Here is a 27,449-nt window from a genome sequence, read left to right as displayed (position 1 = left end):
CAGGTCACTTCATCGCTTTTGGCCTGTTTGCTCATATATAAAATGAGAGAATTGGAGTAAATGTACTCTAATATAACTTCCAGCTCTAAATCTAAATAACATCAATGGATTTGGATGTCCTTTAATGGATATCTACACTTGGGGTTCATGTTGTTATGTGTAGATGGGTAGAAAGGGTACCTGGTACTAAATTGCACCCACTCAGAAATCAGGAAGCAGCATTTGAGTCACCAACACCATAATGAGGGTCCTATTTCTCCTCCAGTTCTTTTTCTTCCTCCCCCTCATCCCAAGCACTGGCTCAGTATGTTTATGATAGTTTCTCTTTCATGATAACTCTCCTTCATGGTGGGGAAGTGGGTGAGGAGATCCAGGTTCAGGATTTCTGAGTCAACAACTTAAGTTCTTTTTTTTGTATTAAAATTATACCACTGGGACTTCTAGATACTTTGGCAGGAGCTACTTCAAAATAAGAACACACATGACTGGTGAGGAAAGATATACTCAACTTATCCAGCTGGTAACAAAAGAATTAGAAATTCTCAACACCTCCAAATGAACTCTTCAGAAAAGTCATAGCGAACAGGAAGTAAACACAAAGAAGATGACATATGGTTTATCTTTTCAATAATTACATTTTCACATGTAATTCTATATAGTTTTTCCCCCAAATAAAGTCTTGTTTAAAACCAAATGTTTCTCTGTTAACACAGGGTAGGCAAATGAGAATGCACATTCGGATATTGAGATATTCAGTGGTTTCATGGTTATGAAATGTTTGAATTAATATGCTGTACTCGTGGCCTCTTCGAGAATAAGGCTTAGCAAAGGGAAAAGTGGTTAAGGACTAAGCTTGTGTCTTCCACATGGGTGAGCTCTTTTAGGCCACACTCACTGTAAGAGTCAGCATTTTCTAGGCAGGACAATATGGCAAGCGGCAGCATGCAACGTTGACATATGCCCTGTGGCCAGATTGGCTCTATATTGTACAAGATCTGATCCAAGTAAACTTGACTTGTGGCCCACATTTGCAGTAGAGCATCAAGGAAGGTTATATGAGTTGATGGCATCTGAGTCCATGGTTTAGGATGTTACTTTTTGAAAGATGGTATACTTATTAAAAATAATAGCTCAAGTTTCTGTAACATTTTCCCCATAACAACCCTATGAGGTAAATAGTATGTGTTTTATTATCCTCATTTTATGGATGAGAAAGCCAAGTATAAGAGAGATAGCCACAGAGCTAGTAAGTAGGGGCACCAAAATCCAAACTCAGGTACCTATGGGTCCAGGGCTGCTTCTACTATACCCCAGTGCCTCTGTAGCCGGAACCAGAAAATAAATACATTGATCATGAATGTCTATTTCCCCTAACCATTCCCAAAACATATTATATGATCTGATCAGAAATAGTGTTGATAGACCACCTCCACTCAAAGACCTTGCAGGAGGACCAGATGATGGACATGTAGACATGTATACAGTGAATTTGTGGAGCTAGAGCAGAAGACTAGTTGACAAGGATATGAAAGATTAGGTCACCAAGTCAAAGTGGACCCATCAGCAAGAATGACGAGATGCTGAATCAAGAAATTACTGACTGAGGGTTCTCAGTGTGGTGAAATAGAGAACTCACTGAATTTGGTGTCAAAGGATGTGGGTACAAATCCTAGCTCTGCCAAACAGATTCTATGTGGCCTTGAGCAAATCATTTTGTCTCTCTGCTGAGTGGGTTGTATTCAATGAACTTTAAGGTGTTTTTCAGGTCCCAAATCTATGATTTTATTAACCTATAACTTAATATCTTACTGCCCAGGACCAATTTTGGACCCAGGGGAGTGGAATAACAGGTGACTGAGCCAAGATAGGGTTTGAGGGCAAGGAGGAGAGGATGGGAATAAGTAAACATGTCTCGAGACCCACTAAAAATCAAACTGATTGTCCCCTCTCTCATTACCTTGCTCACAATTTTCTTTTCAATCATTTCTAGCTATTTGTTAGGCATTCTGGTCTCTTTTGAGGATTTCAGGATCAGTCCTGAAAAGTAATAGCTTCAAAACCATACTCAGAATATATGATATTATGATTTTATTGGGAGTTTAATGCACAACAATAACACCCAGATCTTACATTCATGTAAGGCAGATAATCATCAAGGCCTTTGCCCATAGAAATGTATTTACTGGAAATTAGAAGCTTTAAGTGTGTTCTTTGGAGTATTCAATGCTATCATATAGCATACAGTTTGATAGAGAGCATGGGACTGGGAATCAGAAGATATGGGTTATAATACTTATTCCGCTACCACCATCACCACGACCCCAACTCCTTGCGATTTGGAGCCTAGAATCATAGAATCACATACTTAGAAATAGAAGGTACTTTTAAGGGACATTAAGTTCAATTCTTATACTTTTTCAAGATGGGAAAACTGAGAAGAGAAGCCAGAGAAGGAAATAATTTACCCCAAACCCAAGAGATTTAAGTGGCAGAGCCAGAATTCCAACTCAGGTCCTCTAACTCCAAACCTAGTCCTCTTCTGACCATACTCAGAACTCAGTTTCCTTACCACTCCTCTACTCTTCTCTTGGATCTATTCCTAACTATTCAGATGTCTCTACCATTCCCCAGTAACTTTCTCCCCCTGGACGATCCCTCCACTCCTATTCTTATTGATTATGTATATATGTGTGTGCGTGTGTGTGTGTGTGTGTGTGTTCTATATACAACATATATTACTATATATACACATCTTACTAAATATATATGTATATTTATATACATATATATTTATATTATATATTCTATCCAGAAATTCCATTCTGAGGAAGTGCCCAGGCAGCCATGCTCACTCCTTCACCCCTCTATGGGCTTTGCTCAAGACTCCTTGGAATTCTCCACTAGTCCACTACATGGATGTCTTCTCCTTTTCTCTGGTTTTCAGTCTCATTTATGGATTGTCTTCCCCCATTAGAATGTAAGCTCATTCAGGACAGGCATTTCTTGTTTATTTGTATTTGTATCCCCAGTGATCAGCACCACACCTGGTAAATCGTAAGAGCTTAATAAATGTTTTTTGGCCTGACAGCTGTAAAAGGAGGGAGATGAACTATTAATTGTCTAAGATCCCTTCCAGCTCCAAAGTTCTTCTATGAAACAATGTGATATCTGGAATAGCAGTATCTAGCTTCAATAATAAATGGGGCATCTCTTCCAGCACTACTATCTCTCAGACTCTTAATTTAAGAAAACAAGAATAAAATGAAGGAAATGTTTGGATATTTTTGAAATATGCTTCATCATATAGTAGAAATATACTCTGCAGAGTCAAAGGATGTGCCATACACGTCACCTCTGACACTTCCTACCTATGTGACCTTGGGCACATCACTTAATTGACTCAAATCTTTGTTTCTTCATCTGTAAAATAAAGAGGTTGGGCTCGATGAATTTCAAGGGCCCCTCCAGTCCTACTTCTATGATCATCTTTGTGAAGTTGGCCAGAAAATCATTTCATATTTGTCTCTTTCACTAGGAGTGAATTTCGAGACTGACTCCAAAGAGACTCCCTGTGCATTTCAGTAACTGTAATGTTTTCCAGCCCCAGGAGAGGGGGAGGAAGAATTAACTGGGTGCCAGAAAGTGAGCTGAAACAAATTACAAAAGAAGACTTCATGGAAACCCCTGCTATGTGTTGAAATAAATTCTTTTTTTTTTTTTTAATGTGAAAAGTACTTCCTCCCTCACAAGGTTCCCCACCCACCTCCCCTGGGGGCTCTCTTGTCTATGTCCTGAATCATTTAAGATTCCCTCCCCTTCACAGCTGAAGCCTTCTTCACCATCTGTCTGAGCTGAGGAAGCTTCCATACCAGACTTCTTCTTCCCCCCATTACAATGTGACTTTATTTAATTTCTCCTTTAAAATTTGGAAACCTAGAATTAAAGTGATATAGGGCTGAAACATATTAAAGAGGGGCTCAGAATCCTCCCCTCCCTCAGTCAAAACACAATAGATCATATGAATAAAGTGTGACTAAAAAAGAAACATTTTATTAACTATAGGAGAGAAATGGGCCTTTCTCTCCACTAAGGAAAGTCAAGGTAGGAAGAGGAAGTGAGGGGGAGGTAGCTTTTTACATGCTGGCATCAGATCAAATTGACTAATCTCCCTTTTTAAAATTATGGTTAACAGCAATTGTACTTGACCATTGATTTTATCTTTTTTAGGGGCTTTGACATTTATTATCCCTCATATAATATCCTCATACATACTCATATAATCACTGGGACTAGAAAGGGTGAATACAATTAATCAGTAAGGGAGAATAGATAAAGAACTGGTTTTAAAGTCAGAAAAACCTGAGTTAAGTTATTGGTATTAGTAATTAATAATATCAGTTACTAATTACCATTATTAATATTAAATCATTATTTTATAAATTGTGAGGCTAACTTTACTAATTATTTAATTATTAATCATAGATGTCATTTATCTAGCTCTTAAAGTTTTGAGAATCCTTTACTAATGTTATATAATTTGATTTGGCCACAATAAACATGCGAAGGAGGTACTATTATCATCTTCATTTTACAGGTGAAAAAACTGAGGGTGACAGAGGACAAGTAGCTTGTCCAGGGTCACACAACTAGTGTATGAACCTAGATTTGAACTCAGATCTTTCCTGATTCCAGGCCCAGAGCTCTATCCACCAGGTCCATCTAGTTGCTTTTATTAGCTAATAAAAAATGTTTGGCTAGTTACTTTACCTCTTAGTGCCCAGGCAACTTTTCTAAGACTTTAAATTTCAGTAGTTGTGGATTTACATTGGTAGAGGGGATTTCTTTATTGAGAATATTTACGTCAATCAAATATAGGTCTGGGAATAAAATAGATAAATAGACCAGGACCCAGAGATGTTGAATTGCCCAAGGTCACACAGTACATTAGTGCATGTGCTAAATTGTCCAAGGTTACCTCAATGTATTTCTGCCATTCTGAACTAAACTTCAGGTCTTCTGCTCAAAGTCCAGGCCTTTTTCTGGTAGACCATTTGGATTTCAGTGTAGATTACAAAGAAGTACTTAACAACTTAAAAAAAAAACAATTAAAAAATAACAATACCCCTACTAAATTTGAAATCTCAAAGCCCAATTAAGAGGTCATCCTAACATTTTTGTCCCTGCCTCAGTCAGGAATAGGATTCACTTCCAAACCACTATTGTCCTCTGATTTCCTCACGATATCTTTGGGGACAAGCTGGAAAAATGTTGAGTAGATAATAGTTGCCTTCAAATAACTGAAAAATAATCATGCAGAAGAAAAGTTCTGCTTTGGCCAAGAAGGGCATCTGCTTTGCTTGGCTGTGTCTGTGGATTGCAAGGATTTTGTTTTTACTTTCTCTTTTTCAAGGGGACAGGTGGGGAAGTATAGAAAGGAAGGGAAATGAATGCATGTTAACTGTAAAAATTAATTTTTAAAAAGTTAAAAAAGCATTTATGCTTTTGTGGGGACTCTTTGGGAAAAAATGAGCTTAAATTACAGTTTGATATTTAAAAATACTTCTTAATTATTAAATTATTCAAATGTGGAATGGGCAACCCTGGGAGCTAAAGAGCTTTCCATATCTAGATATCTTTAGGAAGAGACTTGGATAATGCTTTTTCACTTCTTGTTTCCTTCCTCCCAAATTGTAGTCCCTGCCTGGAGGACTGACTAGATTTGTGATATTTGACTGCTTCTTTTAATCTTACCCAGGGGTGGGGAACCTGTAGTCTCAAAGCCACATGTGGCCCTCTAGGTCCTCAAGTGCGGTCCTTTGACTGAATCCAGACTTCACAGAACAAATCTCCTTCCAAAGACCTGACTTCATGTTTTGCTTAACTGCATCATTTATCTGACCCATTTATTGGACTTCCATGCATGACCTCTTCCAGTCATGCATATCTCACTGCTATCCGTGACTCAGTATGGCGCCAATAATCCCAGCTGCAGAGATCTGTGTAGATAAAAGTTTAATTTAACCTCAGATCCGCAATACATAGTAGACAGCATGATGGAAAAGAGGGTTATTTTCACATTCTATCCTGCTTGAAAAACAAGTTTGAGAAGCAGAACTAAAAAATAATTGGTATATCACTAGGGAGAGAGCTGGGACTGGGGAGAGAACTGGTAAGAGGAAAGTAAGGAGAGGTACCCATCAAACACACCAGCCACTACTGAGTATAACATAGTAGAAAGCCTGGCCTGACTAAATGGGATGTGGAAAACATCCCTTTGGTCATCTATTCATACTTCTTGCCTGAGCCTAAAAGCTTCCAACACAATGACCAAATTCTCCTCCACCCTTTTCATAGAGGAACCACTTGGTAGTGGGAAGAAGGGTGGGAAGAAGTTTTCATGTCTCCAGATGCTTTGTCTGGCCAAGATTCCAGGAACAAAAGAGCTTGCCAAATCCTAATGCAATCAGCACCTTTATTATTTGGTTAAAAAAAATTCCCCTTGTGTCAAACTTGCTTTGTAAATAAAACTTTGCTTGTGCTAAAGCTATGTCTATGCAGAGATAGCTAACCAACGAAGTCAATCTTTGTGACTTGGATAAAATACAAATTTGGGTAATCTCAGCAATAGTTCAGATGGAAGCATAATGTTAATGTAAGTAAGGTTAATGGTGGGTGAGGGGAAGAGTTAAAGATCTTCCCTGCCTCTTAATAGGCCTCAATACCTTTTGTTAATTTCTACTGAGGCACTGGGTCAGAAGGTGGTGCCCTCTGGCTCTGAAAAGTCATAAATACTCTGAACTGAGGTTTTGCTTTGGGAGCTTACTCATTGGAAATGTTTGTTTGGACTAATGAGACTCTGGGTAGCTGCTAAGGAGCCCACCAGCTTTGAACACCTAGATGTTGGTGCATCTTTCTCTGGTAACTATGTATGAATGTAATGGTTAGATGGTTGGTTGGATCTGTCTGTTGATCTGTGATGTATGTATTGCTTATGGTCAGACAGTTGGAAGCCCTGTCTGTAGGTCTTTAATTCTCTGTTTGTATTTTCTCTGAAGATCAGGGTGCTGACTTTTTCCCCTGAACTGAGTAAATAATATAAGTGTTTGATTAAAGTAATTGTTGACCCCTCAAAAGTTGCTTTCCTTCTAGAAAAGCAGATCCAAGAACCTGTACAGCAGGCCCTCCTGTGTATGCCTGGGTCCTTGTTGTTACAGGAAGCAACAAATCTTAAAGATGTAATAAGTCACCAATCTCTACATTCTTCCATTCTTTCAAAACTATTGTATCTAGTGGAAATTAACCACGTAGAGACCTACAGCTGGGCTCTGTGCCTAGGTGCAGATGTCTCAGAGGACGTGGTGATGCCCCCACTTCCAGGTGTTCTTGGAACCAGGCTCTGGTGCTGTGGGGCTAGGCAATAGCTCCCAGATAGTTGCATTCACAGCAGCAACAGTCATGCCCAGGTCTGACCTCTGCCCTCCCAGGGTCTTGGGAACCCAAGAGAATAAGCTGGAAATCGCAGACAAGGAGTTCTACTTGCTTCTCCACAACATGAGATGGTGACTGGCATCTACAAGGCTACAAATCAAGGAGAGGTAGAAAATGAAAGACACATTACTAAGCCAGAGAACACAGGTTTTAGTGTGGAGCAAGGATTGATAGAAAGTTTTACAAAGGACACTGAAAGGTTTAAGAATGTGTTAGATATTATGAAGTTCATTTGCAAAGATTTTTGGACCACTGTTTTCAAGAAACAAGTTGATAATCTAAGGATATATCATCAGGGCATCCATGTGCATTAAGACAACAAATTTCTACTCCAGTGTTAGATGTCTGCAAGAAAGCCATACTTAGATCATGCACCTAAGTATTTAGCATTTACATGTGGCTTAATCAGAGGTGACTTATCAAATCTGGGAATAAAAAGTACTGTGACAGACAGCTGAAGTGTCAGTAATGCTAACATGTAAATTTCAAGTGTTGATACAGAGGATTTATCATGTAGGCAAATGCTTATACAGTGTAAAGAGATTAAATTATTCATTAATTTAATTTTTTTAATTATTTAATTATTTTGATTATTTTAATTATTTTGAGTAGTAACTTTTAAATAACTGATATTGCCATAAGTTTCTATAGTACACTGATTAATTTAATTTGTTAGATGATGTAATATGCACTGTCAAATAAGATTACTATGGTGTGCGTGCATATATAAATATATATGTAAATATATATATATAAATATCTAATTAGATATCTGATGGAATAGGAGAGAATCAAAGAAAATTTTATTGAGACATTCTGTTGTAACTACATATTACAGTTTATTAAATTCAATTTTATTGTATTAAAAATTCATTAGATATGTACAGCAACCAGGTAACAACTTTTCTTTGTGCTTTTGCTCTACTGGTTCATGATATTTATTTAGCATTTAAAAGGAGGGCAAAACTAAAGTCTTACTGAATTAGCAGAGAGGAGAAAGTAATCATTTGTACCCAATTTTTTCAGGTCCAGAAAACAAAAAAGACTAACTTGAATTTTTTTTTTTTGAGTCGGAGGTATTTGTTAAAATGAGCAATTTTCATATTTGGATGAAGAGGCTTTGTATTTTAAGTCTGGTCAGGGCACTACAAAAACTAAGACTGGAAGAGGATTTCTGGGATCAGGATGAGTGGAAAGAAAGGAAGTAAACCTTTGAAAGAAATCAGATGAAGGAAATTAAGTTGATGGGTTGGACACTAGATTAAATAAACGGTTAAAGGATTATATCTTTAGAAGTACATGAAACCAATCAAGATGACTCTTCACATGAAAAGTTTACTTGTCCAAGTCAATTTCATTATATTCAGGTAATGAACCATTGACAATGACCATTCTTCATCCATACTAGGTAACAGGAATATTCAGTTCCAACAATTTCAGATATGTCACACATGTTAAAATCTTTTATATTAAGTTTCCCCCATGGGTTTACCAGTGGCAGGCAATAAATGTTGTTAGATTATTCCTAAATTACCAATGTGGAGCAATCCATTTGTCTCCTGCAGAGGTGTAATAATAATAACAATAGTCTCCAATTTCGATTTATCAACAACAGCAAAGTAAAAAGAAAGCCAAAAGTACTGTACATTGGGAGTTCTGTGTACCCTGAAACTACTACAATAGTTGTGAAAACCTGACATGAAGATTGAAATAGTGGTCAATGAAGAATGCTACTGACTGGCTTAGCACCCTAGTCAGTGTCATGTAATTGTATGAATCTAAGAAATAGATGGGATGATAATGGGTTGCAAGCTGGCCCTACTAAGGCCCTCTTGTCAATATCACCTTGACAGAATAAGTAACACTGTTGTGTTATGGTACCACAAGAGAAGATTGTATTGCCAATGTGATATTCACAATGCCCATGGCAGCTATGATTATATCAGCACAGTTCTGTATGGCAAAATATAACAGACTTTCCACATGGAAGAGAGAACCAAAACATTTATTCAAAGACCAGAAAGCCAAATGTCCACACCAAAAAGCCAAATCCATCATAGCAACAAAGAAATCCAACTTAGTAACCAAGCAGTCTATACGAATCATCAGGTCTTCCCACAACCACGCTCCCCTGAGCAAAATGCCCTTCTCTCACTCACAGTCAGCTGCCTACTTCCTCTGTTCTTTCCAGGTCTAACTACTCTGACCAACTTCTTCTCAATTCTGTTCCAGCTCTGCCTATTTCTATTCTATCCTTCCTGCTCCACCTCTTCTAGTTCCACCCATTCAGCAAACTCCTCCCACCACACGTGACTTAGGCTTTCATGTGATTTAAGCAGGTCACACAGCCCTATTATTGAATGGGAAAGACCTTCCCATTTAAATTACCACTACAAAGCTAAATGAAAACAAACAAGAAATGAGAATGCCTCACCTGCTGAAAAAGTTTTGGTACAGATTGCATTGACTCACAGTTGGTAAATGATAAGTGTGTATGAAATTAATTGAAGTTATGAATTCTTTTCATTATTCACTAGTATTGCAGCATAACAAAATAATTTCACAAGTTATAGGCATGGAAGTCCTTCTGCTTTTTGTCAGTAATATCCTCAACTCAAAATTATGTAATCATGTATTGGAAATCAGTTTAGGGAAATTAAAAGAAATAGTTTCATACCTAATCCCAGATAACCAAAAAAAGGAATGAAAATTGAGGTGTCATTTACATAGATTAGAAGGAAGAAAAAACATTGAGAAATTACTTAGAGAAAAACTGAAGAATAGGAAGACATTGAAAATTTAAATTGAATTAACACAAACTCAAGAAATGCTAATTATGTAATGAAATGAATGGCAAAAATCTATTGACCAATGAATGACTGAAGTCTTAAATGGCTTTGAAAAGGAGACAAGCATGCTTAGAATGGGATTCCAAAAAGTCCTCTTTGTTTTGGGACAATTTTCAATTCTGTAATGCCAGCTCAGTTTGATAGGTCTATGAAAAATAAACTGGACTATTGCAAATTTTTTTAAAACCCTCTTTGAGTTGAGTTGAGTTGAGTTTTTTGTCACAAAATCAACTTAAGGACCAACTATATAAAAACAGAGTAATTTTTTAAAAACTTGGAATCTGCTATAACTATCATGAATGCATTCTCCCACAATATTTGACAGAGAGTATAAAAACATACCATGACCTGAATGTTAATGTACAAGCTATGGTCATTGCTATGGTAAGGAAGAGAAATGAAAAGTGGTGCTATCTAAAAATATTCCTTGTGAGAATAAAGTTCAAATGGGTACATGATCTAGGTATCGAGACTGATACAAACAAATTAGGGGAGCAAAGAATAGTTTCTTTGTCAGATTTAGGGAGAATGGAGGAATTTATGACCAAACAAGAGATAGAGAATATTATGAAATGCAAAATGAATAACGTTGATTACATTAAATTGAAAAGTTTTTGCACAAAACTAAAACAACCAAAATTAGAAGGGAAGTAGAAAATTGGGAAAGAATTTTTACAACTACTATCTGTGATAAAGGACTCATTTCTAAAATATATAGAGAACTGAGTCAAATTTACAAGAATACAAGTCATTCCCCAATTGACAAATGGTCAAAGGATATAAACAGACAGTTTTCAGAGGAAGAAATTAAAGCTATATATAGTCATATGAAAAAAATGTTCTAAATCACTGTTGATTTCAGAGACACAAATCAAAACAACTCTGAGATACCACATAGACATCCACATGGGAAATTGTTCTCTATTTAAACATGCTACCAAAATAGTAATGTTGAAAACATTCAGTACAAAACATGGTATCTCCAGAAAGAGAGTTAAGCCTTCATTTCTGCCTGGCACCAAATGCATTATCATTACTTCTGAATAAAACTAAGTATGACTTTCAAGTCAAAGACAGAGCCTAAACAAAATACTACATCAATCATTTCATGTGCACAGATGATACCAGTGAATATGGCTATAATTAAAGTCTCACTAAATAGTATTTTCATCTTTCAGAATCTTTATCCATTCATATCAAAATGTCATTTAGATTAGATAAGTGAAAACTTCTTAATGTATGTCAAAGAGAAAGAAAAACTAAAGGCTTTGAAGGTAAAGTTAGAGTTCGCTGAACCAATAAATGAAGATGATACTTAAAAACACCTTCTTCTCCTTGAAAGACACATTGAGTTTAAGACTATCAAAATAAAATTGAAGCTTAGTATATTGAGTCTGACTGGTGTCCTGAAATCAAAGCTTAACAGAAAGAACACATTTGGAGCAATTACCACCTATATGATATCAGGCTTGATGTATACATTTTTAATGGCAAAATGGACAACAATGGATCTAGAAAGTGTCTAAATAAAAAACTCAAGTAATATAAATGAAATAGAGTTTGTAGTCCTAAGACAACAATAGAAAAGTTAATCCTTCTTCAACAAAAAGAAGAAACAGATTGATAGAGATTCTCAGAGCACATGAAAAACAAGTTTAAAAGTTACATAAATATTTTTGGAATAAATAGACTTCACGAAGCAGTAGTAAAGACTTTCGATAGATATCAACCACTGAATCTGTCTAATGTAAATAAAAGTGGTTTATCTTTTGATAGAACCAATGAAATTGTTAAGATCCAAGCGCAGAATCACAATATCCATGTGAACAATATATTGACAAAGAAATGGCGGGGCTTTTTTTTTTTAATAGAGGAATTTCTCATGCCAATTTGGAGCCAGGTAATAAGCACTAGAAGTTACAGAATGATGACACTTATCTAGGATTTGGAGGATATTCTTAAAAATCAATGAAGATGATGCAAGTGATCAATTGAAAATGTTCAACCTATCATAGCAGATTGCAAAATGTAGCACTTACTGAATACCTACTCACTTTGTTTCCAATTTTGGTTCCTTCCCTGCCCCCTGAAAATGAAGTCTAAAAACATTTTGATATATCTGTAAATTGTTGCTATTGTTAACTTATTTGGGTATATGTCCAATCATATGATCATTGGACCACTGTCTAATGCAGGTCTAATGCATCCAAATTGTTTTGTATAACAGTTGGAACAGTATGGAACTACTAAGAATGCATTAATGTGGATATCTTCCCACAGTCCTCTCCAATATCCACATAAAGGTATTTAGTTGATGTAGGGGATCGAATGCTGCATATGAAGTCAGGAAGATCTGAATTCAAATGTGGACTCAGATACTTAATATCTGTGTGACCTTGGATAAATCACTTAACCTCTCTGCCTCACTTTTCTCATCTGTAAAATAGGGATAATAATAATGTTACCTCCCTCCAAGGGTTGTTGTGAGGATAAAATAAAATAATATTTGTAAAGCACTTTGCAAACCTTAACGTGCTATACAAATGTTAGCTAATGTCATTTTGTCACCTTTGCTAATTTACAAACTGTGGAGTGAAATTTCAGTTACTTTTTCTTATATGGAGCATTATTCATAAAGTTACTGATGGCTTATATTTTTTTCTCTAAAAAGCTATTTGTTGAACTCTTTTCACCACAGCTACTGGGGAAAAACTCTTGGTCTTATATTTTTGCCTCAGTTTCCTATGTGATCTGGATATAATAATCCTTTAAAAGATATTTTGTGCAAAGACTTCCCTCCATTCAGCAGTTTCTTTTTTTCTCTACTTATATTAATTTTGATCATGCTAAAGCATCTTAATTTTACCAAATCAAAATTGTCTATTTTATCTTTTAGATCACAACTCCCTCTGGTTTTCTCAAGAAATCTTTCCCCTAAGGGTCCCACATGTACAAAAATATTTATAGCAGCTCTCTTTGTGGTGGCCAAGAACTGGAAATCGAGGGGATGCCCATCAATTGGGTAATGGCTGAACAAGTTGTGGTATATGAATGTAATGGAATACTATTGTGCTATAAGAAACGATGAACAGGAAGACTTCAAAAAGGCCTGGAAAGACTTATATGAACTGATGCTAAGTGAAGTGAGCAGAACCAGGAGAATTTTATATACGGTAACAACCATAGTGTGTGCGTGAGGAATTTTTCTGGTAGACTTAGCCATTCACAGCATTGTGAGGACCTAAAACATTCCCAAAGGACTCAAGGCAAAATGCCATCCACATCCAGAGAAAGAACCATGGAATTGAAATGCAGAATGAAGCAGAATATTTTCTCTTGTGTTTTGTATTGGTTTGTTTTTTCTCATGGTTTCCCCCATTCATTTTAATTCCTCTATGCAACATGACTAATGTGAAAATGTGCTTACTAAGAATGTATAAACCATATGAGATTGTATACCATCTCAAGGATGGAACAGGGAGCAGGGGGAGGGGGAGAAAATCTAAGACTAAAACTCAAAAAAAAAAATCTTTCCCCTTCAGAATAAAAAGTATCATTTAAAAAAATCTTCTACTTTCTTCTAATTTGAAGGTCATTATTGGTATATGGCATAAATCTGGTCTAACCCTATTTTCTGTCAAACTGCTTTTTAATCTTCCCAGTAATTCTTGTTGAACAGGATTCTATCTTCTTTGGTTTAGTAAAAAAAAAAAATGTTCTCACCATGTATGGTGATAGGTACCTATAATCCCTGCTACTAGGGAATCTTAGGGTGGCAGATCTCTTAGGCTAAGAATTTCTGAGCTGCAGTGGGATAAGTCAATCAGATGGTCACACAAAGTTTGGAATTGATATGTGGAGCCCCCAGGAACGAGAGACCACCAGATTGTGTAAGGACAGGCAAACTGATTCAGGTCAGAACTCTAATAGCAATCAGTGTGGAGTCAGGCCATCAGTAGCCCCTGAACTTCCAGCCTGAACAAATTAGTTAGACCCAGTCTTTAAAAAAACAAACAAAACCTGTTTGAATATGAGTTTGACTTTGGGACCTAGTGAAGCTATAAATCCTCTTTGGTTCTATAATGGACTTATAGACTTAGCTTTTATGTAACAACCTGACATAATTCACCCTACAGTGAACCAGTATATCCTCTCACCTAATTTATTATTCCTGAGATGATAATAATAGTTATCATTTATGTAGCATTTTAAACTTTACAAATGACTTTTGCATATATTAACTTATTTGATCTTCACAACAAAAACACCTGTATGGATAGGTGCCACACATTCTTATTTTACAGACAAGAAAACCAAGACTTAGAGTTTAACGGACTTGCCTGTGGGTATACAGTCAACATGTTGTTGGCAGCAGGATTTTAACCCAAGTCTCTCTGGACTCCCAATCCAGTACTCTTTCCATGAAAACATACTTCCTCGCAAAATGTGGGGAGATTCCTCATAGACTGATCCCTGAATGAGAAATAGTTAAAAGCAGCTGGCATATTGAGTTAGAAATGAACACATTGTTTACTGTGAACCTTGTACATCAGCCAGCTCCTGAGCATAACTGGTGATTCGAAAGCTTTTGTCTTTAAGCTAGAGGTTGCATACGTAATCCCATTTGCTAGGGTCAATTTTGGAAGAGCACATTGTGTCAAACTACAGAAAAAGACTGTTTTATCGGCTGTTTTATAAGCCCAACGTTCCCCTCCCACCCAGAATGGCCAGTTAATATACCAGGACTGAGTGTTTTGGAGAATTACTCTAGCATATGGAAGCAACAAATGAAGAACATAAAGACCAGGGAGAGTAATGCCCTGGTGTATCGTGGTTTCAAATTCACTCATTATTCATATGAATGTAAGAAACACCAGGAACAAGAGAAGGTCAGTTTAGTCCACTGAGGCCATTCCTTTCCAATAAGCTCTTTCTCCTAGGACAGCATCTAATTGCTTCTGTGCCGCTTATAGTTAGACTTGGAAGTCTGTTCCAAACATTTGTTATTCTCAGAGAAAGAAGGGGGGTGAGGATGGGGATTGCTGTGTCTGTTCCACATTTGTTTTTTAGAGTTTCCATTCCTATTCTAGTCACTTGCTGACACTCTTCTGAATAAAGGTGATTTTTAGAAGTGGTTCAGCTCCAATGATTGGCTAAACCACTTCCTTATGAGGAAGGGAAATGGCCACATATAACCTTGAGGCTGGCATGTGGTTCTCCCATCTGGGATTTGCTAATATTGAAGTGGATAAGAAAGATGGAATAAGGGGATGACATATTTCCAGATTCTTAGGGAAATAAGGAGGGAGAAAATTCTTGGGATTCGCCTATCTTTCACTGCAGTTGTGGGCCCAGTTTCCATTTCCCAAAGCCCACCTATCATCATCATAATAATAATATTTCTCTGGAACCTTCTGCCTTGCAGTGGTCAAGACCTGCCTTGCACTTATTCTGGTTCCATGGATTTTTTCAGCTCCTTCAGATTATAAGATACTGTTGGCCTTAGACATAAGTTCAGAGATCCAGGAACCTGCCCTCAATGAGTACTGCCTCTCCCAACACACTAGAATGACAACCATTAGCTTTCATGGACAATCATGCCAACAGTCAATCAGTCAATAATGAACATGTTCTGAGTGTCTTGTATATCCAGCACTGTGCCTAATATTAAAGAAGAAAAGATGACAAAATAGTTTCTTAAGGAAGTATATTTAGGAGACAATTAGCATAAAAAACCAATTAAAGAGAAGTGTATAAATTCTAAATTTTCCCATGTGACTTTAAGTTACAAGTTTTTCAACAGCCAAAAATGATTATTAGATAATTCAATGAAATTCAATTCAACTCTGTAAATATTTCCATTCCTACCAGGAACCAGGCACTGAGTTAGCTACTAGAGATACAAAAATTTAAATGAACTATCCCTTCCTCTTGAGCAGCTTACATTCTTGTAAAAGAGTAAAACTTATGCAGAGATAAGGAAATACGCATATGCAAAATAATTTCAGCAAGGAAATGTGGAGGAAGGAAAGGGAACAAGCAATTACTAAGTCTTATAAGACATTCCTGGCATTGTGTTGTCAAACATTGGGTATACCGATAGAGGGAAAAATATAATTTTCACTCACAAGGAGTTCATCTTCTAATGAGAGGAAAGGCTTGATTCTAAAAACACCTGAACTGTACTGTGAAGAAAGATAGAGGTTCTACAAAATAAAGGCAAAACTAGAGTATAATGGGAGTGGAAGGGGGTGCAAGACCAGACCCATATGCCAAGGACACTGTGTCTAGGGAAGAGTTAGCAAGTCAGTTCAACTGAAATGAAGAATATGTAAAAAGAAAATCACTGAAAAAGTAAGTGGAAGTTGTGTCAAAAAGCATTTTAAAGGCAAATTAGAAGAAGTAAGAACTGATATTGCCTGGGTGATATGGCACGGTCTGTTCAGAGATGCTTTGCATTCCCAGGTCCTAGTACAGTGCCTTGCACAAAGTAGGCACTTAAATAATGTTTCTTTGTTAGTTTTAATGCGATTTTTTTTTTCTTTCTGTCATGGGTTATTGTGGACAAATAACTCATCACCTAGCAGCCAGTTTTTTGGTGATACTTAGCAAAGCTGATCTTTGGACCATAGGAACAGTCTTGTCTTCAGGACAGAAAGTTCTTTCCAGGTGGGACCTGCCAGAGGTTGCACTCTGTTGGAATAGCCTCCAAGGGCCTAGGGTCACCTCTATACCACAATGAGGCATTGGCACTTCACCATTTGGGAGAACAGAGTTGCAAACAGACTGTAGTCCATAACCTTACTCATTCAACTATGGTAGTCCCCAAGGGCTTTGAAGTCATGTCTATGTGACTGGTGTTATCAGACCAGGGGATCTTTCCCCTTCTTTATTTCAACACCTCATGTAACAAAATGAACCATTTGGGTTGGAGATCTCCCTTTGCTGGGGCAGAACATTAATCATCCAATGAACTGGTCTGTTCTTCCTCAAAGCAAAATATTGTCCCTGTGTCACCCCAAATTTCTACATAGGAATGCTGGACAGGATTTGACCCCTTCGGGGTGCTTATAAAACTGCAAGAAGTTTTCAAGGAGAACTATTCATTACCTCACAAACCACACAGTACGTCTGCCTTAGGTTTATTAGTTCAGTGAAATTTTGATGGATTTAAAAATACATATAAACACCTATAGCAAAAAGTCTTTGTAACTTTCAGTCATAAATGAACTGAAGAAACTAATAGGCACAAGTGCTGTGAATGCAAACACACCCAATTGGCTTTGTCTGGTGTGATGGTGATTTCATTCTTGGAAGACCCACCACTCTTGGAGATGCAATATGCTGATATAACCAGAAACTTCCACACTTGTAATGGTTGAAAGGGCCTCCTTACTCAACTAGTACTCAAAAAAAAAGCTTATAAAAGAAAAACAGGCCTTCTGAGAAACAAAATACTATACAGAGAGGCCTATGAGAGCACAACCAGGCAGAGGGGTCTGTTGCTTCTTAGTAAATTGGGGGTAGTTGTGGCCATCAGTCTCACTTCAAAGTCTTGAGGGGCACCAGGAGGAATGAACAGTAATTATGAGTGTCATAGTAATAACTAACATTTATACAAGGCTTTGAAGACCACAAGCACTTTACATGTTACCACAGCAGCAAAGTAGTTATAACTATTATCCCCATTTTACAGCTGAGGAAATTGAGACTGAAGAAGATTAAGTGACAACCAGTGTCATGGAAGCACCTAAGGCAAGAATCAAACTCATTTCTTCTTGACGCCAAGGATCTAACCACCACCATTTAGCTAATTATAAGGAAGAAAGAAGGTAACAAGAAGAAAGAGATGAATAGATAAATAGAGGACAAAGAAGAAGGGAAGAGAGAGAAATCATTACAAAGGACAAAGAGAAAGAGAAAATAGGCTATAACAACAATGACCTCATAGTTGCGCAATGTCACCAACTCCTCAAATGACTAATTCATTGAAATACTGGATTTATTTTTATTTTTTGCTTGATTTCTACCAATAGTCAGGATTATTTTCTCCAGATAGTAGGCAGCATAAGGTAGGATCATAGCGTCACTGGTCTAGAGGTAATCTATCCCAGCCTTCTCCTTTTACAGATGAAGAAACTCAAACTCTAAGAGATAAGGTGATTCACTCGGGGATATACAAGTAACAAATGGAAGAACTGAGATTTAAACGCAAGTGTTCTGGCCCAGATTTGATACTCTTTCCATTGAATCACACACACACACTCACGCACACACACACACACACACACACACACACACACACACACACACACATTGATCATAGAATGTTGATTTAGAAGATATCTTAGAGATCACGTAGTACAGGCCTCTCAATGGAATAAAACAGGGCTGTGTGTTTGCTCCCATGCTTTTTAGCATGATGTTTCCAGTAATGTTGTCAGACACCTTTAATGAAGATGAAAACAGCACCAGGATCAACTGCTGTATTGATGGGTAAATTAAGAGTTGGTGCATAATTTTTTTGTTCACAGGTGACTTTTTGTTCAAAGATGACCAAGGACTCAATGAAGCCTCTGAAGCTGAGATGCAAAAATGTATGGAGGGGGGTGCCAGGCAGAGCCAAGATGGTGGGGTAGAAAGACACACATACACAGGGTCTCCCTACACAGCCCATAAAATACCTGTAGAGAGGGACTCTCAACAAATTTTGGAGCAGCAGAAGTGGAGAACAACAGTGGAGGGGATTTCCAGCCCAGGGTGACCTGAAAGGCCCAAAGGAAACGACAGTTGCACTGGACGTGGAGCAGAGCACAGAGCCCAGTCCAGCCTTGGCTGTCCATGCACAGCTCATGAACATCCCTCAGGGGCAGAATCTCCAGTCTTGGAATCCCTGGTCACAGCAGCAGCATGTCCACAGATCCCTCAACCATAGGTGCCAAAGGTCAGTGATGGGGTTTTTCAGCTGGCCAGGAAGGGAGAAGGGCCTTCCCATAGCTCTGACCCTAGGCAGCAGCTGCAGAGGCCACACCAGGTAGGCAGCAGGAATTCTCACAGCAGCCCCTAGAGCAGCCCAAGACCATTGCTGGATCGTAAAAAGCCCTGGGGGCACTGAGGGAGCTGGTCTTTGTCTTGCACTGAATGGTAGCCCTGCCCCCACAGCTTGACTGAATCCCACCCCCACCCCCCCTTCCAGTGCTAGTTTGGCAGAACTGGAGGTCAGATGCCTGTGGAGAGGAAACTCTGCTAAGATTCTGAGCACAAAAATCCTCTCCTGCACCCAGACCAGTACACACTTGATCATGCCACCTTGGAGGAACTGATATCTCACAGGTCCTCAGAGTATACCCTACTCTTGACAAAGGACCGAAAAGTCAAGTAACTGGTTGGGAAAATTCCCCAAAAAGGGAAAAAAAATAAGACCATAGAAGGTTACTTTCTTGGTGAACAGATATCTCCTCCCATCCTTTCAGATGAGGAAAAAAAATGCTTACCATCGGGGAAAGACATAGAAGTCAAGGCTTCTGTATCCCAAACATCCAAGATAAATATTCAGCAGGCTCAGGCTATGGAAGAGCTCAAAAAGGATTTTGAAAATCAAGTTAGAGAGGTGGAGGAAAAACTGGGAAGAGAAATGAGAAAGATGCAAGAAAAGCATGAAAGCAGGTCAACACCCTGCTAAAGGAGACCCCAAAAAATGCTGAAGAAAAAAACACCTTGAAAAATAGGCTAACTCAAATGGCAAAAGAGGTTCAAAAAGCCAATGAGGAGAAGAATGCTTTAAAAAGGAGAATTAGCCAAATGGTAAAGGAGATTCAAAAACTCACTGAAGAAAATAGTTCTTTAAAAATTAGAATGGAACAGATGGAGGCTAATGACTTTATGAGAAACCAAGAATCACAAAACAAAACCAAAAGAATGAAAAAATGGAAGATAATGTGAAATATCTCATTGGAAAAACAACTGACCTGGAAAATAGATCCAGGAGAGACAATTTAAAAATTATGGGACTACGTGAAAGCCATGATCAAAAAAAGAGCCTAGACATCATCTTTCATGAAATTATCAAGGAAAATTGCCCTGATATTATAGAACCAGAGGGCAAAATAAATATTGAAAGAATCCACTGATCACCACCTGAAAGAGATCCAGAAAGAGAAACTCCTAGGAACATTGTGGCCAGATTCCAGAGTTCCCCGGTCAAGGAGAAAATATTACAAGCAGCTAGAAAGAAACAATTCAAGTATTGTGAAAATACAATCAGGATAACACAAGATCTAGCAGCTTCTACATTAAGGGATCGAAGGGCGTGGAATAGGATATTCCAGAAGTCAAAGGAACTAGGACTAAAACCAAGAATCACCTACCCAGCAAAACTGAGTATAATACTTCAGGGGAAAAAAATGGTCATTCAATGAAATAGAGAACTTTCAAGCATTCTTGATGAAAAGACCAGAGCTGAAAAGAAAATTTGACCTTCAAACACAAGAATCAAGAGAAGCATGAAGGAGTTAACAGCACAGAGAAATCATAAGGGACTTACTAAAGTTGAACTGTTTACATTCCTACATGGAAAGACAATATTTGTAACTCTTCAAACTTTTTTCAGTGTCTGGGTGGTTGGTGGGATTACACAGAGAGAGAGAGAGACAGAGAGAGACAGAGACAGAGAGAGACAGGGAGAGACAGAGAGACAGAGCACAGGGTGAATTGAATAGGATGGGATCATATCTTTAAAAAATGAAATTAAGCGGTGAGAGAGAAATATGTTGAGAGGAGAAAGGGAGAAATGGAATGGGACAGGTTATCTCCCATAAAAGAGGCAAATAAAAGACTTTTCAGTGGAGGGAAAAAGAGGGCAAGTGAGAGAAAAAACAATGAAGCTTACTCTCATCACATTTGACTAAAGGAAGGAATAAAATGCACATTCATTTTGGTATGAAAACCTAACTTACAATACAGGAAAGTGGGGGAGAAGGGGATTAGCAGGGTAGGGGAGATTATGGAAGGGAGGGCCGTGGGAGGAGGGAGCAATTTGAAGTCAACACTCTTGGGGAGGAACAGGATCAAAAGAGAGAATAGAAGCAATGGAGGGCAGGATAGGATGGAGGGAATTACAGTTAGTTTTACACAACACAACTATTATGGAAGTCATTTGCAAAACTACACAGATATGGCCTATATTGAATTGCCTGCCTTTCCAAAGGGAATGGGTGGGGAGGGAGAGATGGGAAGAAGTTGGAACTCAAAGTTTTAGGAACAACTGTCGAGTATTGCTCTTGCAACTAGGAAACAGAAATACAGATAATGGGGTATAGAAAGTTATCTTGCCCTACAGGACAAAAGAGAAGATGGGGATGAGCGAAGGGAGGGATGTTAGAAGAGAGGGCAGATTGGTGATAGGGGCAATTAGAATGCTCAGCGTTTTGGAGTGGGGGGAGGGGAGAAATGGGGAGAAAATTTGGAACCTAAAATTTTGTGGAAATGAATGTTGAAAAGTTAAATAAATAAATTTAATAAAATAAAATTAAATAAATAAATAAATACTTTAACTTAAAAAAAAAGTATGGATCAAATCTCTACCGCTTGTGCTAATTTTGACCTAATAATTAACACCAAGAAAACAGAGGTTCTACCCCATCCAGCATCACATAATCCACATGTAGACCCATCAGTCATAATAAATGGAGAAATTTTGAATTCTATGGATAACTTCACTTATCTTGGCATTTCCAGGGATGCATACATAGATGATGAGGTTGATGCATGAATTGCTAGAGCTAGCACAGTATTTTGGAGGCTTTGAAAGAAAGTGTGGGAGAGGAAAGCTATTAGGCTGCTTATGAAACAGAAGGTCTGCAGAGCTGTTGTGTTGTCTTCATTGTTGTATGCCTGTGAAACCTGGACAGTCTACCAGTGCCATGCCAGGAAACTGAATCACTTCCACCTGAATTCTTGGTAAGATTCTGAAGATCACCTGGCAGAATAAGGTACCAGACACTGAGATGCTTTCTTGAGCTGAACCACCAAGCATTAAAACTCTGTAGCAGAAGGCACAATTCCAATAGGCTGGCCACACTGTTCAAATGCCAAAAGTACTTTTACCTAAAAGACTATTTCATGGAGAACTCACACAAGGCAAGTGCTCAACATGGAGGTCAGTAGAAGCAATACAAGAACATCTTAAGGTCTCTGTGAAGAATTTTGGAATTGACTGTAAGATATGGGAGACACTGGCGCAGGACCACCCAGCATGGTGTGCCCACATTTAAAAAGGTACTGTGCTCTATGAGTGAAGCTAAATTACAGTAGTTCAAAAGAAATGTGAGGCTATAAATTTAGAGACATCACCCCATATGTTCGTATGGACTATTTGTGCCCAACCTGTGGTAGAGCCTTCCAAGCTTGTATTGGTCTGATCAACCACAGTAAGATACATGTGTACATTGGCCACAACATAACCATGTCATTTTGGTCTTCTTCAAGAATGAAGGACAACACCATATGTGAAGAAACTGAAACCTAGGGAGGTCATGTGATTTTTCTCAACAGCTCACAAAGCTAGCTAGGGAGAGAGCCAGAAGGAGAACTCAAGTCCTCAGATCCAGCACTCTTGTCAATAAATTTATATTTTTGTTTGTCTGATGAGAGGGTTTCTCCTATCTTTTGTATTTTCCCTTTACTATTTAGCTATGATCCTGTATCTTTGTTGACAAAGAGCTTTGTCAACTATAACAGGTGGATACAAAATGACTGAAAAATCTTTGTAAACATAGTCAAGTTAATAGATACTCAGTGCGAGTCATATGTAAATGAATGCATAACCTCAAGAATATTCTAGTTACCTTTCCTTGAAATAGTCATATAATTATACAACAAAGACTTTAGCTGTATAGGCCAGCCCATTGGAAGACTGACAAGTAGTAGAACCAATGGAACTTCCCAAATGAGTCATCTGTTGAAACTGTCCTACCTGTCATCCCCATTGCCTGGGAAATAGTCACTTCTTTTTCTTATAATTTTTTTTAATGTACTGATCCCATTCTATATTAGACATGCATATACTGCAGTTTCTTCCCAAGCTGATACTGAAGAAGGAGAGACCACACCTTTCTGTCTCCCTGCTTTAACATTCAAACAAGTTTTCTAAATTCAAACAACGTGGCTGGAGATCCAGCATGAAGGAATGAAAATGCTGAAAGCTAGAGTCATAGGCTCATGATATCTTACAGGTGAAAGGGAACTTAGATCCTCTATGGCTTCATAGGATCATAGATTTCAGTTTGGAAAAAGTTCTCTGAGGTCATCCAACCCAATATCCTCATTTTGCATATGAGGAAACAGGGTGAGTGACTTGACCTAAATCACACAGGTAATAAGTGGGAGAATTAAGTTTTAAATTCAGGTCCTCTGAGTCCAAATCAGCAGTTCTTTCCCCAGTACTTATATTGCTGTCTTAATTTTTAGGATATTTAGCTTTATTATTTTTAAGGACTGTAGCAATCTCTTATCATATATGGGAAAGAGCTATTGGTCATGATGTCAGGAGCCCTGGGACTGTGCTCTAGGTTTAAGTCTATAATGCAGTAATATAATGTGATTAGGAGTCAGCTTTCCTACCCAGACCCCTTTCCTCTTAATATTACAATGAATATTATAACAAAAATTTAAATTCTTCATTAAGTAAATTCAAAATCTCTTTCAACATATTATGAAGTGCTATGATACATAGCTATAGAGTGATTAGCTTAGAATCAGAAAGAATTTAATTCAAACCCTATCTCTTATTCTTACTAGCTCTGTGACCTTGAGCAAGTCACTGAACTTCTATATGACTCTGGAAGCTTCCTAATCCTAATCTAATAAACTATGATGATAGAGAGATTTCCTACACTGGCAGTTAACCAGTTATAGTCACAGACACAACATATATTCAAATACTGCACATTGTATTTGAAAATATCTAAAATCTCTATTGACTCATGGATTAGGTTAAAAAAGTAATACTCTTAAAAATCCAGCAGGTCAAAGTGGTGAAGAGAAAAGTTTCCCATAATATTCTTGTGGACATGAGGAAGAAATGTAGACTAGATAATCTTGTGATTAGGTGGACTTGTGGCTTATTGAAAGACTATACCCACGAAATAATGAAAAATGAAATGAGCATTACCAAGAGAATGTTGTATATAGTAACAGAAATATTGTCCTAAGAAGAATTTTCCACAATTCATCTTGAATATCATTAATACTCAAATCAACTATAAAAATGTAGTGTGTGTGTGTGAGTGTGTGTGTGTGTGTATGTGTGTGTGTGTGTGTGTGTGTGTGTGTAGTTGTAGCCTTTTCTAGGCTGGGGTGGGGAGGGAAAAAAATAAAAGTGCACAACAGAAAACAAAAGAAAACTTAGAAGGAAGCACAGAAAAGTAAGGTAGCTCTGAAAATATTGTATAGTATTTATTACATAATTTTTAAAAAAGTAAACAGTCCAAAATGGCAAAAAGGAAGGAAAGAAAGGAAGAAGGAAGGAAGGAAGAAAGGAAGGAAGGAAGGAAGGAAGGAAGGAAGGAAGGAAGGAAGGAAGGAAGGAAGGAAGGAAGGAAGGAAGGAAGGAAGGAAGGAAGGAAGGAAGGAAGGAAGGAAAGAAGGAAGGAAGGAAGGAAGGAAAGAAGGAAGGAAGGAAAGAAGGAAGGAAGGAAGGAAGGAAGAAAAGAGAAGAAGAAAAAGAAGAAAACAAAGAGTGAAAAAAAGAAAGAAAAAGACTATCTCAAAATGGTGTTGACTCTGGTTCAAAGTCACCCTGGAAGAATTGTTTCTGGTGGAGTGCTGGCCCTTGACCTGGCCTGCTCAACATTCTTATCAATGAATAAACATCCTTGAGATACAGTGTGTTCTCTCTCCAGAGAAGACAGATTAGAGCCTGACACACATTCATAGAGACTTGACCTCTGATTTCATTGCTAATAGGGAAATTCTTGGATAAGGAAACTCCCTTTACCAATGCAAGCTAGTACCTCCTGCTCCTTATTATTTTGGATGGAAGCCCACAACACTAAGAACCCAGCGTAACATAACCAGTCTGTCAGAGGCACGACTTGTGTCTAACTCTTCCTGTCTTGCTGGTCAACCCTCTATCCCTTTCACCAAGCTGGTGCTGCCTCTAAATTGAACTGAATTCTGCCATTTACTAGGTATAAGTCTTAGTAAGTCTCCTAACCTCTCTAAGCTTCAATTTCCTCATTTTTGAAATAAGGATTAGCAGATTTATGGAAGGACTAGAAAGGCCCATAAAAGACCTCAAATTCAGACTCCTGACTACCTATGAGGAAACAAATGCCCAGGGATTGATAAAAAGAAAGCCTTATCCTAAATCACAAGGGTAATGAGTCAGAATTTGAAGGAAAAGAAAAGACTCTCCTATAGTTTCACTCTACCACATTTCCTCTCTATTTACCTTGCCTGCTTTAAAGGATTGTTTTGAAGATACCACTTTCTAAATAAATCAATCAATAAGGCAGTTGATCAAGTGGTCGATCAACAGGTATGTGCCAGACACTAAAGTAAACACTCAGGATTTTTTTTATTCCCTGCCCTCATGAAGCTTACATTCTAATAAGAGAGATAGCATATAAATTGAAAACAGTTTTTAAAAGAACACTATATAAATAAATGTGAGTTGTCATTAGCCCGGTTAATATAGAGAGTGCTACTTGCTGACTCACTTCCCACTAAGGGAATCACAGATAAAGATTTTCTTCTCGTTGTTTTTACATTCATGAAAGTTGATTTGCAAAGATTTTCGCACGATGTTACCTATTCCCCTCTGTGACCAGAAGCATTCATTTCCCCTACAAATGGGAAAATATGATTACTGAATGTCAAAGCTAATTGGTCGACCCAGGATCTTGAAGTTCTAACTAACTAAAGTTACCTTTACCTTTCTCATATTAGGCTGTAAAAAAAGTTTGCTGATTAGTAACAACTTGAGCAACTTTATCACTTTGAGGACCCTCTAAGAAAGTTTGCTCATTTACACAAATGAAGATTTCTCCAGGGTTTAAGGATACTAGAAACCAGTTTGTCCTCTTTAATTAGAGTAGATTTCATCCCAGACAATATTGTTTGCAATAAGTCACTGTTTTTTTAGAATGTCAAAGTAAAATTGTCCCACCTAAAATATCAGGAATTCTGAATTAATGAGACTGTAGAACTACCAAAGAGCACTATCAGTAGCCCACAGGTGCTAGAGTGGCTAGAATTCAGTCAAGTAGTTGGTGTATCCATTGTGCACCATGGCTAGTCCAAAGGTGGAACTTTAGGAGGTAGCTTAAACAAAAGCAAAAACTATGTTACTGTTTCCTTTTTTAAATATCCAAACTCTGATTTTAAGAGGGAAATAAGAAAGGGAACAGAGAATTGGATCAAGAGAGAGTTCTTACATGAGTTTTGTCAATAATTAGTTGGTGTTTCCTTGCAACAAGTAGGCATTTTCCAGCTGGCCAGGGGGGATATAAGGAGTTGAGATCCAAAATGCTCATTGAGTTTGCTAATGAAAAGCAAACAAAGGCTATTCTGGCTACTTTGAAGCAGAAATATCTTTGTTGAACCTTGGAAAGTGAAGAGTCACAACTTGTTCTGCATATTCATGGATGTAAGAATCCAGACCAAGAGCAGAGTCTTCCCAGATTCCCATGTTGTAGCTCCTTCCATTCATCAAGCCAAAACAAAGATAGCCAATCCAAGTTGAAAGAGATTCCAGGATCCAGGATTAAGCGAGATATACAAAGCTCTCATGATACCCCACCACTGGTCTTAGTTTCCAGGAATGGAAATCTCTGCTGCTCGCCCTCTACTCTGGGAAAGTGCAAGTTGTCCCACAGGCCACTGGGCCTCTAGAACAGTCCCACCTAGCCAGGACCAACAGCCAAAGAATGTGAAAAGCTAGACCCTTGGAGGACTTTCACTTAGACTCAGGTCCTTGGGGTATCAAGTCCCATTTCTGTCTAGACACAATGCATAAAGATCCATTCAGTTGACTAATAGAAGCTGCCATTCCAAGAGACAGTGGCCTCTCAGATTTCTGGTTGACACTTGTCATCTCTCATCATTGCATAG

The 27,449-nt window shown here is 37.9% G+C and overlaps 1 protein-coding gene across 1 annotated transcript; it reads left to right on the top strand.

Annotated features, from left to right (window-relative positions):
* Positions 1–7,556: 7,556 nt before the first annotated feature.
* LOC140524123 (trafficking protein particle complex subunit 6B-like) lies at positions 7,557–7,946 on the top strand. The gene is made up of 2 exons (XM_072638595.1): positions 7,557–7,793; positions 7,869–7,946. The coding sequence occupies exons 1-2, from the start codon at positions 7,557–7,559 to the stop codon at positions 7,944–7,946; spliced, it is 315 nt and encodes a 104-aa protein (XP_072494696.1).
* The last annotated feature ends 19,503 nt before the right edge of the window (positions 7,947–27,449 follow it).

The sequence above is a fragment of the Notamacropus eugenii genome, chromosome 2 (assembly GCF_028372415.1).
Source record: "Notamacropus eugenii isolate mMacEug1 chromosome 2, mMacEug1.pri_v2, whole genome shotgun sequence".
In the NCBI taxonomy this organism is placed as follows: Eukaryota; Metazoa; Chordata; class Mammalia; order Diprotodontia; family Macropodidae; genus Notamacropus; species Notamacropus eugenii.
This window is presented reverse-complemented; position numbering and strand designations above follow the sequence as displayed.

Excerpts from the sequence above, each read along its gene's own strand:
- LOC140524123 (XM_072638595.1), top strand. The coding sequence starts at position 7,557 with ATGGTGACTGGCATCTACAAGGCTACAAATCAAGGAGAGGTAGAAAAT. Across the intron at positions 7,794-7,868 it reads TATATCATCAGGGCATCCAT|TATTTAGCATTTACATGTGG; the intron begins GTGCATTAAGAC and ends CATGCACCTAAG.